General features: G+C 35.6%; 1 protein-coding gene across 1 annotated transcript; it reads right to left on the bottom strand.

The window, feature by feature from the left end:
- Window positions 1–5,439: 5,439 nt before the first annotated feature.
- si:dkey-24p1.6 (protein sel-1 homolog 3) lies at window positions 5,440–17,481 on the bottom strand. Its single transcript, XM_063017333.1, has 23 exons — window positions 17,464–17,481; window positions 14,841–15,339; window positions 14,348–14,474; window positions 14,150–14,271; window positions 13,940–14,055; window positions 13,452–13,516; window positions 12,727–12,859; window positions 12,514–12,640; window positions 12,277–12,417; window positions 11,363–11,562; window positions 11,103–11,282; window positions 9,982–10,101; window positions 9,684–9,824; window positions 8,782–8,844; window positions 8,339–8,512; window positions 7,791–7,918; window positions 7,622–7,705; window positions 7,432–7,522; window positions 7,016–7,103; window positions 6,703–6,812; window positions 6,440–6,567; window positions 6,237–6,330; window positions 5,440–5,976 (listed from the first exon to the last, which is right to left on the bottom strand). The coding sequence occupies exons 1-23, from the start codon at window positions 17,479–17,481 to the stop codon at window positions 5,824–5,826; spliced, it is 3,102 nt and encodes a 1,033-aa protein (XP_062873403.1). The 3' UTR covers window positions 5,440–5,823.
- Window positions 17,482–17,724: the final 243 nt, after the last annotated feature.

Here is a 17,724-nt window from a genome sequence, read left to right as displayed (position 1 = left end):
AACTGAAAGTTTGGCCAGGGCCAATCCAACATAAAGTGATTCAAAAATATTAATTGACTTAAGTGTTGATTCTTTCAATTCAGGTTATTGGTGAGTCAACATTTTAGTTATGCAGTTAAGGGGATTAGCCTCCACTACCAACAGTAGACCCTCACACTAGTTATTTTAAAATTCAAAATCCCAAAAAACGTAGCCCTTTAACATTCTTTTCAGAAAAACAATCCCAAAATGTATACACATGCTGCCTAGTCATGAAAATCTAAATGCTTGCACACATTAAGATGCAAAAAAAATGCTATTTAAATTGCAGCAGTCATTTGCACACACAATCCTAATAGATACTTTAAACTACATGTCCACATTCACCAACCAAATGGGTTCTATAATAGCTGTAATTAGCACTTCTCTTAGTAAAAATGGCTCCGATCATTACAACATTGTAATTGACAGTAATGTAGTGTTTAATAGAAATAGGTTCAGCATTAATAGATAAAAAAAAACTGCAGAGACAATGCCAAACACCATCACAGGCAATTTGGTATCTGTAACTTGTATGTCGTTGAACTGTGGGAGGAAATCGCAGCTCCCAAAGAAAACCCACACAGATACAGGGAGAACATGCAAACTCCACACAGAAAGGACCCAGACCGCTTGACCTGGGAATCAAACCCAAAGCCTTCTTGCACAGAGCCATGCAAGTTTTTCTCTAAACTGAATGAAAAAATTTGAGCAAGCAATGATGAATTACTAAAAATGTATACATTGAAAGAATACATAAACATAAAACAGAATGTTCCAGTTCTCAGTTTGTTCAGTCCCATCTTTAAGTGCTTACACTAATACAACTGTATGTCATTAATAGCAGGTTTTATAATAACTTTTATCAATAGCAAATTACCTCACACTCTAACCCTGTCATTTCATTTATGGGTAATGGAGACCATATTAAATTAGGCTCTTCCAACATGCTAACAGGTAAATCAAAATGTTAAGTAATTACACACAGTTAAGATGGTGAGAGTACTGAATCAGTTCCTCCACAGATTTTACTTACAGTTGGAAGATTATAAATCGTGGACACACACGACTCACAAGTAACACTAATTTTAAATACCAGCCCATGTCATTAGTAATCATTTCCCTTCCAATACAGAATAAAGTAAATACATAACAATCAGCAGCTTATCACAATTTACTGGTCACTGATGAGCAGCATACATACATTTCTTAGTAGTAAAGAGTGAAAATCTATAAATACACCTTTAAGATTTAAGGACTGTACAGCCAAAGCAGACAAAGATCTATTTGAACATGATGAACAGTTTATTTATAATCATCTGAAGCACATTACTAAACACATGTTTTTGACATTATTAACAGATTTGTACAGCAAGCAAAATGTCCAAGCATCAGAGCCTGATGAATGGCCACTCATTAAAATTGCAAAGGCAGGGCAATGCGACAGGGTGGCAGCTCCACTTTCCAGACAGAGTCCAACAGGGACGCAAGACTCCATCTGTGAAATTAATTTGCCACTTTGTAGAGGACATAAAGTGTACTTCTCAAAATGAGACTGGGAAAATGTGCCAAGAGGTCCTGATCAATTGTTTAACATGACAGTTGATGTAAGAGAGACAGTAGCTTGAGGCTTTTAGGAGTAACGTTTTTTTTTTCCTTTTTTTATCTCTAAAACAATGAGACTTGAATGCTAAGTCTTTCTAAACTGCACATAAATTGGAATAAAAAGTTTAATAAGCTCTTTATTCAAATGCAATTAGGCAAAAGCTGTGAGTAGAAATAAAAGGTGTATTTTAATAGCATTCTTTGCTTATCTAAATTCCACCACACAGAACAGCCTAATGAACATACTGGACGATATGGTTATAATATGATTAAGCTTTAAATTTTAATGATGTTTAATATCTAATGTTGAAGAGCTTTACTGGCAGCACAAAAATAATCCCCAGCTTTAAAATTAACAAATTAAAACTCGACTGATGTCAATGCAAAACAGTTCAGGAGTTTTTAGAAATGTTTTTTTTGGTCAATAAAACTTAGTTTGCTAACCTTTATTAAAAGTAAAACGGTAAGACTTTTGAAGACAGTGGAACAGGTGGAGAAGGATGATAATTTCAAAATTCCTAAACTCTGGACACATTTGGGTATTTTAGCAGGACAATGATCTGAAACACATATTAAAACGTTTGTAACATTTAAAAAAAAAACCTGTATCAGACTAAAATTAAGTTTAGAAAACAGCCTTAAGTTAAGTTCAGTTTTAATGTCAAGTGAACAGAAAGGTTATGTCTGGACCAGAAATCCCCCAAATTTGGTAAAACTCAAGTGAAACCAGAGTATCAAAAGCTTGTTGATGGCTATCAAATCTGACTAAGATAAAAAGAACAAAGGAACATAATACAAAATAATGTCAGTGTATGTATGTTACAATCAGTCACAGAAAAAAACAGGTGCAGAAATCATTCAAATTTTAGGCTTTCATTATATTCATGTCCTTTTTTACTGTATGCAAATGGACTTGCTGACATGGTCCAGGCCTACTGGGTCACCTCTTTAATGGGCTAAAACTGTTGGTGAAGACCCAAAACGTGCTAATTCTGGGTTCCCAAACATGAATTTTAATTTAATGGCAGCTCCAGTTGCTCCAACAAACATTGCATTTGTGTACCAAGATTCAGAGAGCAGTATAAATACACGGTTTCATCAGGTTTTATAAATGTATTATAACTGTTTGCATTAGTTGGAATAAACTTGTCTCCTTTTAGAATAGCAAAGTGTACAAGAAATACTTTCCCACGAAAGATTTTTTGTTTTAATTACATCAGTATAAATCAATTAGTACTGAACAAAGTACTGAACACTTGTAGTTAGCCTGGGTGAAGGCGTTATTTGTTGGCCTTTAACAAGACTAAAGCTAAACACCTAGCTGGTAAACTCTGTGTACCTGTGTATGTTTAATTTAGATAGTTAACTTTTAGGTTTCCTTTAAAGAATACACGTATAAAAAAATTATCTTTAGTAAATAATAAAATTGAATCAAATAAACCGTCTTACCTGAGCTCAACTCGACGTTTCACAATGAAGTAACATAAATTAAAAAAATTTGGTATAAATGCAGACAAAAAACACAATTTCTAACTAATACAACAAATAAAAATTGTCTTATAAGTGAAAACAGCGGTTAACAATTACAACCGACTTATCCACCTTCGAAGTTCATTCACTCGACGTTCACTGAGGTAAATTTTAGGCTTTTCCGAATCCCACATTATTATTTTCTGTAGTGTACTTAAAAGCAAACACTTTGTACTAGACATTGTGCTGTTTAGGACACAGCTCAAGTCCTTCTTATCAGGCTTGTTTAGAGCTCCCAATGTACGGAAGCGTATTGCTGCCACACAGATAAAAAAAAAATACCGTCAGTATGTCGTTATAACGAGAAAAGATGTCGTTATAACGAGAAAGGATGTCGTTATAACGAGAAAAGGATGTCGTTAAAACGAGAAAAGGATGTCGTTAAAACGAGAAAAGGATGTCGTTATAACGCGAAAAGGATGTCGTTATAACGAGAAAAGTTCATTACCTCAAATGCTGCACAGCTGATGGAGCGTATCTGCTGATGGAGAGACAGTTTGCACACATGCATGATGCTGTAACTTGTGTAACCTTACAGCTTGTGGTGCCGATCAAGATTCTCCTTTAGGATCTAAACTTGGTTTAATATTCAACATTTGTCTGACATTCGGCATTCCGATCTAAATAAGTGCTTCAAAAAACACATAAGACCTTCTTATTTGATGATTTCTTACACAAATGAAAATAGTCAACATACTACAAAAACAAGTTTATGTTCAATTTAAGATTACGTCTATTTATCTAAAGAAAGGTTATAATGAAACCGTTTATCCAGCTCCCACTTCATCTAACGAGTTAGGGACCGTCATAAAACTAACTGAGAAACGTAGGAAACATGCACTTATACACACTAATAAATCCATTTAAATCTGGTATGATTTGATGAATTAATGTCAAACAGTTTTTACAAAAACACATCAATGTTTCTCACCTACTACAAAAACCTTATTTTTTGAAATAACATGGTATTTATTTTACATTACATTTAAATAAAGATAAATAAATCTGTAATAAATTTATATTTCAAATATACAAATTATATTTCCAAAAATACAAATCATACCAGATTTAAATGGATTTATTAGTGTGTATAAGTGCATGTTTCCTACGTTTCTCAGTTAGTTTTATGACGGTCCCTAACTCATTAGATGAAGTGGGAGCTGGATAAACGGTTTCATTATAACCTTTCTTTAGATAAATAGACGTAATCTTAAATTGAACATAAACTTGTTTTTGTAGTATGTTGACTATTTTCATTTGTGTAAGAAATCATCAAATAAGAAGGTCTTATGTGTTTTTTGAAGCACTTATTTAGATCGGAATGCCGAATGTCAGACAAATGTTGAATATTAAACCAAGTTTAGACATTGTTGATCCTAAAGGAGAATCTTGATCGGCACCACAAGCTGTAAGGTTACACAAGTTACAGCATCATGCATGTGTGCAAACTGTCTCTCCATCAGCAGATACTCTCCATCAGCTGTGCAGCATTTGAGGTAATGAACTTTTCTCGTTATAACGACATCTTTTCTCGTTTTAACGACATCCTTTTCTCGTTATAACGACATCCTTTTCTCGTTTTAACGACATCCTTTTCTCGTTATAACGACATCCTTTCTCGTTATAACGACATACTGACGGTATTTTTTTTTTAACTGTGTGGCAGCAATACGCTTCCGTAGTACCCAATGGACACTTCATTCAAAATAAATGCCAAGTTTTAAGAATTTAGAAATAGATTAGAGTTGACCCTTTCAGGTCCCAAACGATACTTCTCTAAATTTAAAGGACTTTAAATCTGATCCTGAGCCAGTAGAAAGAATGAATGTCATATTTTCTAATAATCCTCCCCATGGGTAAAGTCCTTGTCCTAGAATAAAAACAGGGGCTGAAACATTACCAATGTAAATTACACAAACATAGGACTTAAACTAGCTTAGCAATGTCCCATTGAGTCCTCCAGACCCTGAATGAGCATGTTATGGTCAACACTATCGACAGCGGCTGTCCAGCACTTTTCACTGTCTTGTGTCAACTGCAAGCAGCAGGTCATTAGTCTCCTTCAGGAGGGCCAACTCTGTGCTGTGGAGGGGTTTAAATCTAGACAGAAATGTTTTTTCTAAGAATGTCCTTTTCAGTCAAATAAGCCCACAGTTTCTCCAGTTAAGTACAGAAAGATGGTAGTTTGGAATTGGTTGAAAGTCATTAGGTGTAGTAGTGTTGAGGATTATGCACAGCGACACAATTGAAACATGCAGTACTAGTGCCAGGAGATAGAAAGGCATTTATGAACAATGAACAATACTTGAACAATACACTGGGACTTATTATGTCAAATGTCTTTTTTAGGAGTGGAGTAAGGATCATCACATCACCATGAGAAATTGTGGGTTTCATGTGAAATACATTTCTTTAAAATAAAAAAAAAGAGAGAGAGATGGGTTCAAGAAGGCTGAAACTGTCTGAGCAGCCCAAATGTTACCCCTATGTTCTTAATGAAACATGAAAATCTTTACAAGGTAACAAACTGTCTAGCTATAATACTTGCAAAAAAATCTGCCCCTACTGCAAATCAATCATGAAATGTGAAAATTATTCTTTCTCAATGTCCTTATTTGGTTTCTTATAGAGTCTGTTCTTATAACACTGAGAATACAAGTACAAAATCTCTTAGACACCCGCAGTCTCTGCTTGTTCTGGTGGCTGGTCGCTAGCAGAAGGGGTTGATACTTGCTGGTTTGATGCTGGCAACCGGTGAAGAATTACAGGTGCATATTTTAAAAAGTAGAGAGAAGCAACAGCAATGGCCAAAGTACTCAGCACCTGAGTAAAAATGAAGAAAAATGTATGTAAGTATTTTAAAATACTATTTAATAGTTGTACTGCATGTACTCAGTTTTTTTAGTGTTTAACCATTTTTAATTTTTTAAAATAAAAAGCAAAGTATCAATAGTTATAAAAGCTGACAGCTGATTAGGGCTGAAATTATTAATGAGGTATATTATATTGCACAGTTAATAACATGTCCTATACAAGCTCAAAGCCATACCAAAGTAAAGTCAGAGGACTGGGAACGTACAGACCTTTACAATGGTATGACCAAACATCTGGAAGTGTGTGGCAAGCAGAGCAAGAGTACAAGGAAGATATGCATCATCATTGTTGGATTCTCGACATCTATTTAAATTGATACAATAATTTGTCAACAACAATTTGTCAACAGCAACACAAAAAACAACATTCTCAAAATGATTTTCACAGCAAAAAAAATATATAGCTAATACACCTGTGGTACAAGCTGGTAAGAAGAGTATGTTTGTCTGAGAAAAAATGTTGCAGCAGATTTAGCTGATCCAGAAGAGTGGCTGGTAATGTCCACCCTTCCTGAACAAGAAGCCCCAAACTGTACCAACCCTGCCGGGAATACGAACACAGTAAATAAGCTGTAAATAGTTCATAGATCACACATTATCAATGTAAAGAAGTCACATCACATCAAGGCAAAAATGTTTCATCATGCTGACTAACTGTAGGGTGAACGTTTGTTACCTGTGGGTCGTTTTTGAGTGCTGCTTGTTTGTACATCTCAGCTGCATCTGCAATGGGCCTTTTGCCTTTAACACACTCCTCATAGAAAAGGTCTCCCATTTTCACCAAAGCTAGAAAGATTTTTTTTAAATCACAGCATCATAATAACACAATAACTCAAAATAAAATAACCCAAGTGGTCTTAATCCTGAATTGTAGTGTTAATAAAACATGTGGTTTGAAGAAACACTTTGAATAAAAATCTGTTTACCCAGAAGCCACTACTATTTTATAAAATTTGAATTTAAAAATGAAGTTGATTAATTTTTTATACCATAAGGGGCTGGATCTTGGCTCTGGATAGAGAGGTTGTAGTAACGCAACATACACTTAGTCACAAATGCTGCATTGAAGGATCCATCCTGAAATATTATTGGTTGGAAAAAACACACATGCATTAATGTTTATGGTAATAAAATACCAGCAATACAAAAACTACAAAGCCTATTTCCAGAAAAGTTGGGACATTCTACATCAGAGGTTTTTTAAATTTTTATTTTCTACTGACCCTATATTAAGGTATCAAAACTTTCTCGAGTCTACTATAATCCCACTCCCTGTCTAATTAGCTTTTTAATTCAATGCATTACTGTAATAAATTACAAATTCCACTTTCTTAGACTATTATAAATCATCAAATGCTTTTAACAAATTTGCAAACTGTGTCATGATTATGATTATGTAACTTACAGGATTGTGTTCACACAAGTATGCTACGTTGAACTGAGCTGCTTTAAATCCACATTCAGCACATATTAGATAGTTAATCAACGCCATGAACCTGTCACACGGAGCAAAGAGACAAAATTAACTAATTATACAGTAGAAATTCAAAAGCTGCTTATATGAAGTACAAAAGTCTAAGCTCGGCATCAGATACCAGTCCCCTTTAAGATAAGCATTCAGGCCTTTTCTTAATGCTGTACCAAGATATCCATTCTGCTCAGAAGCCCACTTCACCCACCTACAAAACAAACAAGGAAACACATTACACTAAGTGTAAAATATAGATTTACAATAGTTCATTGTATAGTTGCCTTTTAACCTACAGAACGGCGTCTGATGGATGTCGTGCCACAAAGCCAGGAATCCCTCGACTCCAAATATCAGCCAGCTCAATACCTCCATTAATGTGGCCTCTCTGAGCTGACTTTAAGAAGTACTTATATGCCTTAACCTGCACATAGAAGAAAGTAATACTATTGTATTCAAGTAATAGCCCAGAATTCGATCTGTTGCATGTGTAGCATGTTTGACATTAGTACAGACAAGAATTGTTTACTTGAAGCCTAAAACAGAAGAAAATAGGCAGTTCATAGAGAAGCAAATGTTTTTTTTTTTAGATAACAAACATAGATAGGGCAACTTTTCAATTAATGATTGAGCTTTTACAAATTGCAAAGAAAAAAACATCAAAGTGCAAATAAAGTTGGCCAAAACTACACAGGAAAAGCTTTGGTAAGATAAGTCTCTCATGTTTGCTATTACACTTGTCTATATATGCTAAACACTTACAATCTAAGCACAGTAATATTGGTGCATCTAAGCTTATTCTCAAAATATGTTTTAGACACAGTAAATAAATGCATGCACAAACTTTGTCTGCTGGTTCTCCAGGATAGAGGCCTTGTAGATAAAAGACTCCCAAATTCATGGCAGCATCTGGATTCCCGAGCAAATCGGCCTGCTCCCAGAGCTCCACTGCTCGCTCATAGTTTTTCTCGAACTGCTCGTAGTACCAGCCCAAAGCAGTGATGGCTGGAGCGAAACCCTACAGTGCACAGCAAAGCTCATTTATCAACCACTCATCACATACTTAATGCACTTTAAATGCAGAGAATAGTGGAGTCGAGCTAGACGTAAATGCAAGGTTAAAAGCAAAAATGCTAATTTTTGCTGCATTTATATTCTCTGATCTACTGATCAAGATAAAGGACAGAGTAAAACAAATGAGCTAATGGCTATTAACTCTGTATATCTATGTTAATATACCATTTTTAATGTTAAAGTTATTGATTATGGCATCTTTACAGCTTGTACCTGGTCCATTGCTTTTTTCAGAAAACTGACAGCTCTTGGCACGTCCTGTGGAACTCCGTGGCCCTGCAAGTGTAAGCAAATGTGTAGCACTAATATATAAGGCTTTTTACACTTAGTTCTCTAACACTGTATTACAGACTCATCAGCTTTTGTGAATAATTGTTTTCTAAATTTAGCAGCCAGTCAATATTTTACAAAATGAATACATATCTAGCCTCCAATCAATGTCTGGAAGGAGTTTGGTATGTTCTCCTCATGCCCATGTTCGTTTTGGTTTCTTTTTAAATACATGCAGGTGGTTTGGCTGTTTTATCCCTGATTAGAATGAAGTGGTTCTGATACCTGGATATTAAAAACTGGGGTAAAAGCTTATTATTAAGTCCTGCTTAAAATATCAATACCAGTATTTAAAAAACATGTTAGCTAGTTAACCATGGTACTTGAGCCAGTGAAGTCTGCCCGTTATTGATAATGCCTTTGATAATGCCAAACATCTTTTGTTCTTTGCACTTTTTTCCTATTTTGGTTGTTCTACCCCACTTCCACCCCGCATCTCCCAATCTACTATTCACTACAAGCCCCATGAGACACGAATCCTATCCATGGCCTTTTTTTTAACACCTGCCAATGTTGGGTTCCCACACAGAGACGTTAATTTCATTTGATATGTTTTAATTAATAATTTTGTTTTATGCATTTAGAGTTTAAAGTCCCATTTTAAGGTGAATGTTATAATCTTAAACTGATCTAAACAGTTTTAGTATGTACTGTAAAGCCTCTACTGACACTTTCAACATTGTGGTATCAAGCATTGACATTTAATAGACATTGACACTAGTTTAATTAGCTCTAAGAGAATGAATTGGTAGTTAGATTAGAGAATCTTGGCTAGAGTTGCTGACCCTAAGTAGCACAATGGCATAGTCGTACATGGACACAGGGTCCTGCAGTCTGGTAGCTCCTCTCTCATAGTGCCTGACAGCAGTCTGGATATCTGGAGTCACTCCCTGCTGTCCCCAGAACAGCATCCGAGCTACAGCCCGCTGTACGGCCAAACATTCACACACACACACACACACACACACACACACACACACACACACACACACACACACACACACACACACACACACACATATTTACCTTAACAAAAACACATTTAAAAGCTAATTTAGGGTGTAAAGTATTAATGTTGCTTACCTCGGCATCTGCTATACCACTGCGTGCCTGCAGTTTAAGCCACTGAAAGATATCGTGGTTCTGACTGGTTTGTGCTTTTAGTGTTTCCTCATCATGCAGTAAGATTGATTCCACAAATGTCTAACGCATAAAAGACAGAAAGTAACTGTTTTTAAACTGGCTGTTTACATGTGCTATTAAGAGCATTTTATTTTGTGATTAAACAGTTTTTATGTCAAAAAACTAACCATAATCATATTACACAGCACATCTTTGTGTGCCTTTTAAATGTAAATGCTGTTCGTTTACATTCAGAATTAATTCTCACCTTCCTGTGCCACGATTCCTCAGTTTTCTCACATAATGATATTAAAATGCTCAGTACAGTTGAGTATCTCAAATGAAAGACCAATTTCTATCATAAATCATATCATAAATGATAAATAATGTCATTTTCCAGGCATACTGAATCACACATAATTTTGTGGCCATCAAAATGTCTTTATAATTCTCTGTGCCATGAACTGGTAGCTACTGGAATACATGTAAAACTGTTTACAGTCAAGTATGTTCTAAATCAGCATGGTTTTAGAGACTGCAAGGTTTAAAAAAACAAGCTCCTTGATCCATGTGATCAGCAACAAACTTCAGCTGAGCTGGGTCCACGCAGACACAGGGATTATAGACTTCCTTTTTTGCACTGCTGCTTTTTAACCCACTGTTTTATGGATAGTGACAGAGGTTCCGTGGACAGTGTTCCCTGTGTTATAGTGGCTTATTTCATGTACATATAGGAATGTATATAAATAACAAACAGCTTTATGCTTTTTGGTTCTATGTTTGACTTTTGCTTCAAAGAGAGAGAGAGTATAACACTGTCAATTCTGATTTCCAATCTGATACAATGCAGAATTGAAAAGGTTATTGGAAAAAGTGCTTTTTAACTAATGCTATAACAATTGCATAAAGGTGTAGCAAAATGGTTTGCATCTGAAAGGTTTAACTGTATGATGTAAATATTTGAGCTTTTTACTGCATTTGGCTTGGAGATGGATAGACACTCTACAGTAGCATCATAAATATTGCAGTAACAGCAGTGGCTTTAAATAACAGTAAGTGCATTGTCATCTTAAACCATGTACCTGTTGTGATGAGGGCTGAACCTGGTCAGATATGGTTTGTCTGGCAATGTTGGAGTAGTAGGCATAGGAAAGATCAGTATCTGCTGGCACACCTTGATCACCCACGCGGTGCAGGTGACCTAGCCGGAGCAGTGCCAACCTCCAGTCTTTCTGAGCAGCCAATAATGCCAGCAACCATGCCTAAAGCAACAAATACAAATAACATTCAGATCATCTCTGTTAAATGTTGGAATTTCACTAATTCCTACACACACACAAACCTTGTGGGGCTGCTTCTTAACTCCAAAACCACTGCTGAAGAGGACAGAGGAGAGATGAAGAGCTCGATTATCTCCTAAGCAGCCTGCTTGTAGTAGAGAGGGCATGAGTCGGCTTATCCTCCTCACACTGCCATCCATAGCAATCTTATGCAGCACCACATTATACAGGGTTTGGCCGAGAGCTGCTGGATCCACAGAACCTACAAAATATTAGAGATGACAAAAATAATGAAATGACTATAGTTTATAGGGAAATCTCATATCCTTATACCTTAGGATCCAAAGGATCAGCCTTTACGAGCAGTAATGGGTAAATTGTCAATCAGTTCAAAAAGAAAGTTTGGTCACTAAGTTTTATTTATTTATTTGAATTTTCATGTCATGTTTTACACTTTTGGTTACATTTATGACAGAAACAGTATTACACCTCATTACAAGATTCATCAGTTCAAGTTTAATGTCAAACACAGTCATGGACAATTTTGTATCTCTAATTCATCTCACTTGCATGTCTTTGGACTGAGGGAGAACATGCAAACTCCACACAGAAAGTACCCAGACCACCCCACCTGGGGATTGAACTGCTCTACCCCTTGGTAACTAAGTAGATTTACATTATCACTACACAACTCTGTTGTAAACAAATGCTCTTGTACTCATCTTGATCTTAACATGAATGTTACAAGGACAAGGATCTATTCTATCTAGTCGAATCACACGTTTTTAGTTGCTGCAATGTCTTGGTCTTCATTTATTATTAATTTGTTTTGACTCTCTGCTCTAGTGGTCTCAAAACAAACCCACATTAGAAAATAATGATGCAGGGAATCTTTTACACCTAATTAATTAAGCCAGCATACATTATCTGACAAGCGCTGCATTACTAAACGATTACATGTCTTTGTGTCTCTCACCGTATTTGTTTGTGATCTTGACCAGCTGAGCTACCAGACGTCTATGTGGGCTGTGGAATGGTTTCAAATCACTGCACTGTGTCCTTGAGAATGCTGGATTGGCTTTCAATGTCAGTTCTGTGTACACATCCATACATCTCTCTAAAAGAACAACACTCAGTGAGAAAAAAGCCAATAGCTTGACAGCTTGATGTTCTGTTGGGAAATACGCCATCTAGTGGACATGTAATGACTTACCATTTAAAAGGCTTTCAAGTAAATACTCTGATAACTTGTGATCAAGTTCTGATTTAAACTGTTGACAAGACTTCAACCATCCAGATACATTTACCATCCGTACAAGTTTAGGAAGTTGGAATTCCAACTATATATAAAAAAAGAAAACTGTATGTTTTGTATGTTTAGTACAATGTAACAGAAGCTGTAGTAGTATTTAAAATGTAATCTTACCATATTAAGAAAAGGGATCCTTGTTCGGTAATATGTAACTGGACCATAAAATCCTTGAATTCCCCGTATGAATTTACCCCCACCAATCACAAAATATCCATTTGTATCATCCAACCTCGGGGAGCTGCTAAACCTACTCAAACAAAAATATCCCAATTTGCATTTAGACAGTTTAGAATATGAATTCAATTTTGCTGACATTTAAAAGTGCTTACAAACAAAGCACTTCCAAACAACTCATCAATGTACCACGCAACCAACTGGCTGAACAACTGTTAATACAGTGAATCAGTAGATCAACATGTTTGGAGGAGGAAACTTATTTTCCCTCTCTAAAAACTTGAGCTCAGCCACCTTAATCATCTTTATTGCACCCACTCACAAATCTATGAGTTGTTGCATTTTCAGTGATTGAACTTATGATTTCCCAACAAAAAGATAAATGCCTTTGTGTCAATGCTCACAGTGGCCCATGATTAATGAATTTTAGCATTCAAAAGCTTGTTTTTTTAGTAATAAAGTGGTTTAGAGATACACCTTATAGACAAAAGTATTATGGCTGTATATCAGGTATAAAAGTATATCAGGTTTCCAAATACTTTTGGCCATATAGTGTATTAGTCTATAAACATAACCCACAATATTTTAGGATAGTGTATATTGATGTAATATATAGCAACATTTATATTGTTATTATAATGCACATTTCCTATACAAAGCCTTACTTGTATTCTGTAGAGTAAACAGCTGGTTGTTGATGTTCATCAATGCATACAGCTGTGATCTTCGCCTATGGTGTAAATAAGACAAGACATTAGGTTAGATATCAGGGTCCTGTTAAAGTATAACATATAAAGACTTCATATATGAAAAAGTGTCATCATGGTTCCTATGCTTTTTTAATGTTAGCTAGCTTGATCAGTGGTTACTTCTAAATATGTCCCCCTATTTGGAAAAAAGACACCAACAGTAGGGTTAAGGTTAGGTTATATTCAGAAAATTTTAAAAATCTAACTTTTTTTTTCCAGTCACTGTGAGAATAAAGAATTATGCAATTTCTATTTAGAAATTATAATATAATAATTATGACATTAGAATTATGATATAATTATGGTTATGATATAATATACTGCATTGCATTGTGATTTAATAATTATGACATTTCCAACAGCACATAAAGGCAGTAACACTTTTGCTACTTCTGGTTGCTGACCATTCTGCCTCCCAGCTCCAAACTGATATAACACCAGAGGCCCAAAGGAAGTGTAAATGAAGACAGAAATGCGGAGGCTTCACCGTCCTCTCCTTTAAATTGCACATGAAGATGACCTACAAAAAAATCAAACCCAACACAACAGTTGATTGAATTCCTAATAAAGGCATGTCCATGTACTTATTTAAACTGTAATGAAAAACTAGTTACCTGTGCTTTTGAGGAACAAAGAAGGGCTAGCATAGTCCTCCTTCGCATCAATATGGTGTAAAAGTCCACACATTCGTTGTTGGCATGGTTGATCCAGTAAAAGCCAGAGAGAGAACGTACACCTGAGAAGAGACACTGTTTTAACTTGCACATTTCATTTGTTGAAGCAATTTTATTGTTACACTGCCAAAAAATTACCATGGATATGTGATGGCTTTGAGCCTCAGACCTTCCAGAACTCTGTTAGTGAAAGGCTGGAGAGTTTTAATGATGCCAAATTTCTCACCAGTTGACCCATACAGTGAGGACAGCAGACTTGTAACTTCTGGATATCAAAACATCTCAGTTCTTAACAACAATGCACCGTTAACAAATATCTACCACATTTAAAACATATGATGCACTATAAATATTATAAACTGTAGTTGTTTTTTTTTTGCTAATGAGCATGGATACAATAATACCATAACATAAGCGTACAAAATCCTAACCATTTATTTCAAGTAAATTGCACATAGTTAACATGTGTCTTCATAGTACAGCCTTAATCATTCATTAATGCTAATTAATGTATTAATGCCTCCCAAGCCCATCTTTTATCCCCTTTTTATATATTTTTTTATATGCTACAGATGCAGCAGAAATAAACTGGTATTTCCTGAAGCACTAAGAAGAAACAATGAAGACAAACCGTTTTCCACTGGGCACTGAGACCTCCTTCTGTAAACTTTCCAAAGTGTCTCTGTTTCCCAACTAGGACACAACAAATGCTCTTTAAAAGGTCGACTTAGAGGACTGAGGACAGTCAGGACTGACACAGTACTGGCCAGAGACTCCCTGGTTGGTTCAGATGATACATCCACACTTTTGCTCATCCAGGCACGTAAAAGGCAGCTAAGCACCCAGTCAGACATTGGTATTATCCAGTCAGGCTGGTAAACCAACCAGTCAGGAAGCTTCATCTCCACGAGCCGGGTCCTGTACGAACCAGGTGAGCACAACCATTGTCTCTGAAAGATCACTGACGTGGATTCAGTTTCAAAAGAGACCAAAACCTGAAGGTGGATCACTGAGGATTCAGTGCAGGAATACCGAACCAGTAATGGGTAGACTGATGTTGGAGATTCAGGGGGGTTTAAAAATGTGATAGTGCCCAGGCTGGCATGGCAGATGTGTAAACAGGAGACTACCTGAGGGAGATATCATAGATATTAAAGCAATGAAACTTATCACAACCTGGGATTTCTATCCATTTGTTAGTCAGTTTACACTATTATGTTCAGTATGATGATTGAGTATTCTTCTCTGTGATTTTCTGTTACACAATTTCTGTCCTGGCTGAAATGTTTCTGACTTTGTTTTGATTCATTGAGTTAATTTTGTCTCACAAAGAAATGGGCTGTTCATCTTTTGTAAAGTAATTAAAAGTTTTGACTATCAACAAATTGAAGGTGTTTGCAGGTTACTATATTACATAAGGTGAAAACTGGTCTTTTTCAGTTTAAGTAGACCTCTAGGGTGTTGGGGACCTGGATTTGAACTTGTTTCTTGTCCCTATCTGTTAGGAGTTTGACAAGTTTCTCGTGTCTGCTTAGGTTTTTGTCAGCCCTACAAAAACATGAAAAAGGTGACAGTGTATTGACTACTCTAAATTAACCCTGGGTGAGTCTGTGATGCCCTGGACTTTATTTGTTATTAAAGATGATTGGTTTGGATGATTTGGTTAATTGTTAAAGTTTTTTTTGGTTGACATGGAGCAATTAGGGCACTGCTAGCTCCATAATTAAGCTACTGGACTATCGACTGAAAGGTCACTAGTTTAAGCTTCACTGCCAAGTTACTTCTGTTGGGCCCCTGAGCAAGGCCCTTAACACTTAATTGCTTGCATTGTAATTAGTTATCGTTATAAGTTACTTTGAGTATTGGTTCTGCTTAATGTCACAACTATATAAACAGAAAAAAAGTATTTGCTTTATAATAACTTATAATAGTTCAGGGTGTGAATCTTTTTCACGGTTCTGTTAATGTAAAAATAAGTAAAAACAATCTTCTTTTAGCAAGTTTCACAAGCAAACAACGACCAATGAGCTGATACTGTCTGATGTCAAGAATAAATTTAAGTAATTGATTATATTCAGAATACTTACAATAATTATCAGCCAACTCCTGGTTCTCTGTAATTCTCCCATATTCATTAAAAGTTCAAGAATATAGTCAAATCTTTTAAAATACAAAATCAGTTTCTTGTAGATTAGCTACAAATAAACTGCCATTATTGCTTTTGGTCACTTTTTATTCTTCTTAAACTGCAGTAACTCCATGTGACTGACATACACAGAGCTCCGAGAGACTCGTATTAGGAGTCATTTTACTGGATCGATTACTAACAACTCACCAACTAAGTTGAACCGCAAGTGTGATTCATTTGATTAGTTCGATTCATCTTCGACTATTAAATAATTTTACAAGATTTTCGTGTGTCAGAGACGCCAAAATAAACATAGAAAAGGGAAAAATAAATCCCAAACTCAAACTTAAACAAAACAATAAAGGTTATTTCGTGTACTTTAGTCAGATAAATCAAGGTTCAGTAAAATAAATCACGGATTTCTGTAGTTCATTTAAACTAAACAAATACCACGTGTTAAGATAAATAAAAGTACCAAATTATTAAACCTGCAAAGTATGAATCGGTTGTCTCGATTGATCACCACAAAGAGTCGTTTTAAAAGAATCGACTTGTAAGTGAATCACCTATCAGTGGTTTTGAATGAGGAGTTGTTCAGACGGAAGAACATCCTGTTTGATTCATATATGTTTAAAGCTGGGCAAACAGAACAGTGCAGCACCACCCTCTCTGGTAAATAAAAGTGGTTAAAGTTTGTACTACTTTAGAGAACAATAAAGTGACATTATTTTGGTATGTTTTAGTGACATACAAAGTATAAAACAAAATGAACAAGCCACTCAGTAACTGTAACTCTCTCAGATGCATGTCTACATGAAACTGTTATTTCACTTTAATTATAAAGGATGTAATAATAAACTTAATTATTCATTATTTTCAGTAGCTGCTTGATCCTGATCATGGTCACAGTGGGTCCAGAATATACCATATACAGGCAAAAGTTAATTTTTTTATTTAACCACACCCATTGCTAACAGGTGTATCAATCAGTGTATAAATCAATATAAACACCGTTTTAATAAAATGATGGCAAGCCAGGCCTTTTTATCCAACATCACTGCCTGACACCACAAATGTTCTTTCACTCTCCAAAATCTTGTAGATCTCAAAGGAGAGCAACTTTTACTGGGTAGACCAACTCCATATTGGTGATCCTGGCTTTGAAATGGGATTTCCAATTATCTAATGGTTCATAGTTCACAAACTTTTGGCAATATGTTGTACAATCACAGTTGGTATTTCTGAATAGTATAACCATGCCAAACTCCGTAGACAAAATGTATAAGGATCAAACCCATGTCTCTAAAGCTATGCAACACTAACATCGCCACTTTTTAAAATAATACAGTAGCGTTTTGATATCATTAATACTTTTAAATTCTGTAGG

The sequence above is a fragment of the Trichomycterus rosablanca genome, chromosome 20, assembly GCF_030014385.1.
Source record: "Trichomycterus rosablanca isolate fTriRos1 chromosome 20, fTriRos1.hap1, whole genome shotgun sequence".
Classification (NCBI taxonomy): Eukaryota; Metazoa; Chordata; class Actinopteri; order Siluriformes; family Trichomycteridae; genus Trichomycterus; species Trichomycterus rosablanca.
The sequence above is the reverse complement of the archived record's forward strand: the minus strand, read 5'-3'. Positions and strand labels throughout refer to the sequence as shown.

Coding starts and splice junctions, on each gene's coding strand:
- si:dkey-24p1.6 (XM_063017333.1), bottom strand. Junction 7,706..7,790: donor CATCCATCAGACGCCGTTCT/GTAGGTTAAAAG, acceptor TTTGTTTTGTAG/GTGGGTGAAGTGGGCTTCTG. Junction 6,331..6,439: donor CTTACCAGCTTGTACCACAG/GTGTATTAGCTA, acceptor CAATTTAAATAG/ATGTCGAGAATCCAACAATG.